Source organism: Vigna umbellata, chromosome 1 (genome assembly GCF_029865625.1).
Source record: "Vigna umbellata cultivar VRB3 chromosome 1, Vumbellata_1.0, whole genome shotgun sequence".
NCBI lineage: Eukaryota > Viridiplantae > Streptophyta > Magnoliopsida > Fabales > Fabaceae > Vigna > Vigna umbellata.
Genome location: NC_142165.1, coordinates 31,670,285 through 31,676,670, shown reverse-complemented (window position 1 = coordinate 31,676,670; position 6,386 = coordinate 31,670,285). Strand labels below are relative to the sequence as shown.

Genomic DNA, 6,386 nt, shown 5'->3' with positions numbered 1-6,386 from the left:
GTTCTTCTTCCGATTCGGACTTTGCAATCATGTCGTCCACATAAACTTCGATTTCCTTGTGCATCATGTCATGAAAAAGTGCCACCATCGCCCTCTGATATGTTGCCCCGGCATTCTTGAGCCCAAAGGACATCACCTTATAGCAAAAGGTTCCCCACAACGTGATAAAGGTTGTCTTTTCCATGTCTTCTGGCGCCATCTTGATCTGATTATATCCTGAGAAACCATCCATGAATGAAAATAGAGAAAACTTGGCTGTATTTTCGACTAGAGTATCGATGTGCGGTAGTGGGAAATTGTCTTTTGGACTTGCACGATTCAAATCACGGTAGTCAACACACATCCGAACTTTACCATCTTTCTTGGGTACTGGTACGACATTCGCCACCCATTGCGGGTATTTCGCCACAGCCAAGAAACCCGCGTCAAATTGTTTCTGCACCTCTTCCTTGATTTTCAAAGACATCTCCGGCTTCATTCTTCTTAGTTTCTGTTTGATCGGGAGGCATTCCGGCTTAAGAGGGAGTTTATGCTGCACGATATCGGTATCCAAACCGGGCATATCATTGTACGACCAAGCGAACACGTCCTTGAATTCCTTCAATAGGACTCGCAACCTTTCTCTCACTTCCTCTTTCATGGTAGTGCCGATCTTTACTTCTTTTATCTCATCTTCCTCACCCAAGTTGAGTATTTCGACATCTTCCTGATAGGGTTTTATTTCTTTAGACTCTTGCTCCACTAATCTCATTAGTTCCGGAGAGGGTTCCGAACCATCTTCATAATCATCTTCCGTATCATCGACAGGGTGCTCCAGATTAGGGATATCGACATTGTTATTTTCAAAACATTCATTGTCATATCTGCATTATTTAAGTTTTCGAAAAAAGAATAAATAAACAAAACAAAAAAAAAACAAAAAAACGATGGAGAAGGCTAAATGATGATAGAAACGAGAACAAACACGATTCAAATATCACACTGAAAGCAAAATAAAAGCGTCAACCCGTAAGTCATGAATCCTAAAGCTCCGGGTAAAGCAATAGGATCAATTAATATATTACATTTCATTCGAATTAAACATCACGGGTAAGTCCACAATCTTCCAATTGCTGAGCCGCGCATCTGGGGAGCAAGCCCACACGAAGTTTGAGCTTTCAGATCCAGCTTCCTCTTCCACGACCGCTATATGGCTAGTGTTCACCCATCCAGCACTGCGAAAACTCTCCTTGATATCACAAATGTGAATCTTCCTCGTCCTTGGTTCTCGTCTCTCCATCCGAGCCAGGCTGCGCTCCCTCTTTTCCTCAATCAACCTCTTCTTATCCTCCTTGCTGGGCTTGTATCCCAGGCCGTACCTGTTTTTGTTCTCGACCACCTCCAATGGGAATGTCCGCCCCTGCCCGTACTTGCCTAAACCGTTCCCGTACTTATAGCCTTCTTTCAGCATAACCTTGGCCGCCATGATAGAGGCGCATGACAGATATGGGTTTACTGGAAATGGTTCCACATAGGTGTTTCCCACGATCTCCAATGATTGAAAAGCTATCTCGAGAGCTTCTTCGGCTGCTTCTATATAGCGGGCGGAGGATGGCCCACTCACCAGGAGGTCCTCCTCTCCAGAAACTATCACCAGCTTATCTCCCATGACATATTTCAGTTTCTGGTGCAGTGTGGAAGGTACAACTCCCGCAGAATGGATCCATGGGCGACCCAATAGACAACTATAGGCTGGGAGGATATCCATGACCTGGAAGGTTATTTGAAAGACACATGGGCCAACCTGGACCGGCAACGCTATTTCGCCCATGACTTCCCTCTTGCTACCGTCAAACGCTCTCACAATCATAGAACTTGGCTTCATATGCATTCCGTCACAAGGTAGCCTCTCTAATGTCGTTTTGGGCATGACATTCAGGGAGGATCCGTTGTCCACCAACACGCGTGCTACGATGTGGTCCAAGCATTTCACGGAGACATGGAGAGCCTTGTTATGCCCTCTCCCCTCAGCAGGCATTTCCTCATCGGTGAAGGTGAGGTAATTATTAGCAGTGATGTTGCTAACAATGCCCTCGAATTTGTTCAGGGAAATACCTTGTTCTACATGGGCCTCGCTCAGTATCTTCATCAGCAGTTTTCTATGGGAGGTTGAGTGCATGAGCAATTCTAACAGAGAGATCCGGGCTGGCATACGATTCAATTGTTCCACCACTTTATATTCACTTTGTTGTATGAATTTCAAAAACTCCCAAGCCTCTTCGTCGGATATTTCTTTCTCGTCCTCCTTGTCGGGGGTCTCTTCTGCCTGCACCCGTTTCCCCTTTAAGAGCTCCTTAGCTTTCGCGGCCACCGGTGCTTCATTATTGCTAGTTCCTTCTCTCATCAGGTTTGGTGGCGTGAAGATTCGACCACTCCTTGTCATTCCGCCGATGCCTGATATATTTTCAATAACTGGATCCTGGCCGAGGACTTGACTTTCAACACATTGTCCTTCATCGACCGCGTGTGTTCCATACCTCCAAGGAACAGCTTTCTCGCTCTTGTAAGGAAAAGGAACTGGTGTATGGATGACGACGGATGATCTTCCTTGAATAACTGGTGCAGGGGTGGTCCGAGTGAAACGAATTACCAACGGCTCTGGCAGGGTTACATCAGACTCCACACCGGTTTGTGCAAACACCTCTTCATCCTTATCCTCGTAGCACACTTGCATCAAATTCCTATCAAGCAGATCTTGCAGAAACTCTTCGAATTCAACACATTCATCGATAGAGTGCTCAGCGCATGGATGGAGTCCACATGCTCTTCCCAAATCATAATCACCGTTTAAAAATCCCAACTTCAATAATTCCTTGAAAATAAACCTTCTGGAACTTCGGATTTTACTTGCATCCCTTATCAGTTCATGCTTTTTAACCTCAATGGCATTTGTGGAGGCACTCCCATGTCCGGATAACGGATTATCATCAATGCTAGGTTTATCTTCTTGAAATTTCAGCCACCCAGCATCGATTAGGGCCTGTACTTTATGTTTGAAGGCCATACATCTCTCAGTTGAGTGACCCACTCCTCCCCCATGATAACTACACTTGGCATCGGCATCATAACCCCTAGGGTACGGAGGTTGCATAGGCATCATTGGACATATAGCAACCAGACCCTTTTTGACGAGGTGGGGTAATAATTCAGTGTAAGTCGTAGGGATGGGGGTGAAGTGAACAAAGTTTCTTTCTTGGGTTTTTCTCGGGTAAGTGCCTTGACCCGCATTTGGATTTGGATGCGCGCCTGTCCCAGTCCTCCAGGCGTTGTTTGTGATTGGTTGCGCTTGATAAAATCCTTGTTGTTGTTGAGGTCTAATTGGATGAGCAAAAGCTGCATTGGCTGCATATGGAGGTTGGCCCAGGTGTGGTCTATAATTGTGAATAGGAGCTTGACCTCTCCATGCAGGCATTGCCGATGTCGCATGCACATCTCCTTCTTTCTTCTTTCCTGGATTGAAGCTGGGCTTTTTAGAGTTTGCTACCGCAGACGGGCCACCGGCAATCTTCCCATTCTTCAACCCAATCTCTATTCTTTCGCCTATTATGACGATATCGGCGAAATTGGAGGACACGTTCCCGACCATGTGTTCATAAAACGGTGGTTGGAGCGTGTTCACGAACATTGCCACCATTTCTTTGTCGTACAGAGGCGGCTCAACCTGCGCCGCTAGCTCTCTCCATCGTTGAGCATACTCCTTGAAAGTTTCATTATCTTTCTTTGCCATGTTTTGCAGTTGCAACCTGTCGGGTGCGACATGCATATTGTACTTATACTGCTTCACGAAGGCGTCAGCTAGGTCCACCCAACAACGTATGCGAGACGGCTCTAAGTGGGTATACCAGTTCAACGCTACCCCAGCCAAACTATCTTGGAAGAAATGGATAAGCAATTTGTCATCATAGGCATACGCGGCCATCTTTCTACAGTACATCGTTAAATGGCTTTTAGGGCATGTATTACCCTTGTACTTCTCAAACTCCGGCGCCTTAAACTTGTGTGGTATTTTTATCCCGGGGACCAAGCTTAATCTCGCGACGTCACCGAATCCATAGCTTTCGACTCCTTCTATGGCTCTCAGCCTTTCTTCCAGAATTTCCAGCTTATTCTTAGCTCCGATGAAACTACCGATCCCCCCAATCACCGTGGTGTGTGGCGCAGCCTCGGCTGAAGAGTCCTCCTTAGCGACTACGGTCACCCGCGTTCCTTCAACTGCGGTCGTCTCATTCATAGCTACTCCTGTCATGGGTGCCGAAACTGAGACAGGACCCTGAGTACCGATGGGCGGCACATTGATGGTTGTGGGAAAAGAGAAAGACGTATGTTCCGCTTCCGAGTAATCTCCCATGGGGGGCGTATACCCCGGGGGCAAGCCATACATCGGGAACGGAATCGATGGGCTCAAGGTATTAAACATTGGGGGATAAGGGGGGGCGTTCCCCTCGATCCGCGCTGACGATGACTCTCCCGCAATCTTCAGCGATTCTAGAGCAGCAAGGATTTGGCCGATCTGGTCTTTCAGCTGACCGATATCAGCCTTGATGGATTCTTGAGACTCCTCCCAGCTTTCCATGATTCTTGAATTGGCTCGAGTCCTGTAGGGATGTCGTGGAAAATTGGCCGTTGTTTTCCTCACTTGTACTGTTTTATTATTTTGATTAATTTTAAATTAGATGAGAACGAAATAAAGAAAACATGATGCATGTTGGTAATAGGTGGAAATCACTGGGTCGCGACAACATTACCGATGGAAATCAACACAAGTTGGTACCAAACAAACATTCCATATCTTTCATTAAAAGTACTCAGTTCAATACATCGCCTACAGAAGCAAAATACAAGGATTTCAAAATACATCATTCTCGAGATCGAGCGATAAAGGATTTCATCTCGCCCACCAACCATTTACAATGATTAATAAAATGTTTTATCTCTTCCGGCGGGCTATAAAAGTGAGTACTTGCTTCGGCGTCCAACACCATCTTGGGGATGTTTTCAATTGCTTCATTTGCCAAAGCTGCCAATTGGGAGAAATTTTCCTTCCAATGTCTCACAGCCACTTCTTGCTCTGCGATGTGGTCTTCCATTCGCTTCATCAAGGCCTGATGTCTCTCTTCAAACTCCATCGACCTCCATCGCTCCTCTTGCGCCTCGATATAATCCTCCATTTGTTTTATCATGGCTCGATGCCCTTTTTCTGCTTCTGCTAGCTTCCAACGCTCTTGGTTCATATCCGCCTCAAACGACGTGGCCATTTCTTTCATCTGATGCCCCGTTTTTTCCACCTGAATCTGCGCTTCCCTTAGTCTTTTCAAGGCTTCCCGCTTATCTCTTTTGGCCTCTTCGTAGAGGTGTTTCCATTGTTTTCCCTCTTCCAACGCCACGTTCTTCTCCTTCACTCTCATAGCTAGCTCTTTGTTTGCGGCCGCAAGGTCTTGCTTCACTCGGAATGTATAATCTCTTTCGGCCTTCTGGCTTCTAACAATTTCTTCATAGGCCTGTGATCCTTCCTCTTTAGCATTCCTCATATCAACAAAATCATTGCGCGCGATTTGTAATTCTTTTTCCAACCTAGCATTCCTCTCTCTCAGTTTTTTCATCTCCACCTTCAACTGCTTCACCTCTTCGCTCTCTAGGTCTTGGGATCGCCCTTCATTAGCTGGCTGATCACTGATTGGCTTGAAAGGCAGTTTGATTTCCTTTACCCTTTTTAGGATCCATGATTGATAATTAACCTTGTCGTCTGCCACCCCTACCCTTAGATCTTTTTCAGCTCGCACAATACTTTCCCAAGCGCTTCTAACTTTCCTCAACATTTCAGTGCAATGCCCATCCTCATAGTAGATGAAAAATGCCGTGAGATAGTCCGGCGAAGGTCCCCCTTTCATGGGATGCCCGAATTGTCTTTGAACCAAAAGAGGGTTGTAATTGATGCAATATCGGGCCCCTATGAGAGGTACATTGGGAAAGCGGCCACAATGTTGGATAGGCTGTTTAATCCCAAGCCAAGGAAGACGCCAATTTATTTTTCCTCCATTCAAGCTAGCAAAGAAATGGGCCCACTCATTTCCTCCTTTGTCCGTAAGCCCCTGACGTGACAGATCTTCCGAAGGGCACTTGACATTGACTACGCCTTTAAACACGCGTGCAGTCATCCAAGCATACAGTGCCGGCACACAACAAAGGATTTTCTTCCCCTTCCTTTCGTGACAGAAACTCATGGTGCCATAAACGTCAGCAAGGACTGCCGTCACAGGATTCTCCGATCTCGTCTTTCTCGCCACGAAGACATCTATTGCGGTATAATCCACAAAGTCTTCTATTTTGGGGAATAAAACAATGCCGTA

The 6,386-nt window shown here is 46.2% G+C and overlaps 1 protein-coding gene across 1 annotated transcript; it reads right to left on the bottom strand.

The window, feature by feature from the left end:
• Nucleotides 1–771: 771 nt before the first annotated feature.
• On the bottom strand, nt 772–4,612 carry LOC124847265 (uncharacterized). The gene has a single exon (XM_088103360.1). The coding sequence runs from the start codon at nt 4,610–4,612 to the stop codon at nt 1,061–1,063; it is 3,552 nt and encodes a 1,183-aa protein (XP_087959486.1). The 3' UTR covers nt 772–1,060.
• Nucleotides 4,613–6,386: the final 1,774 nt, after the last annotated feature.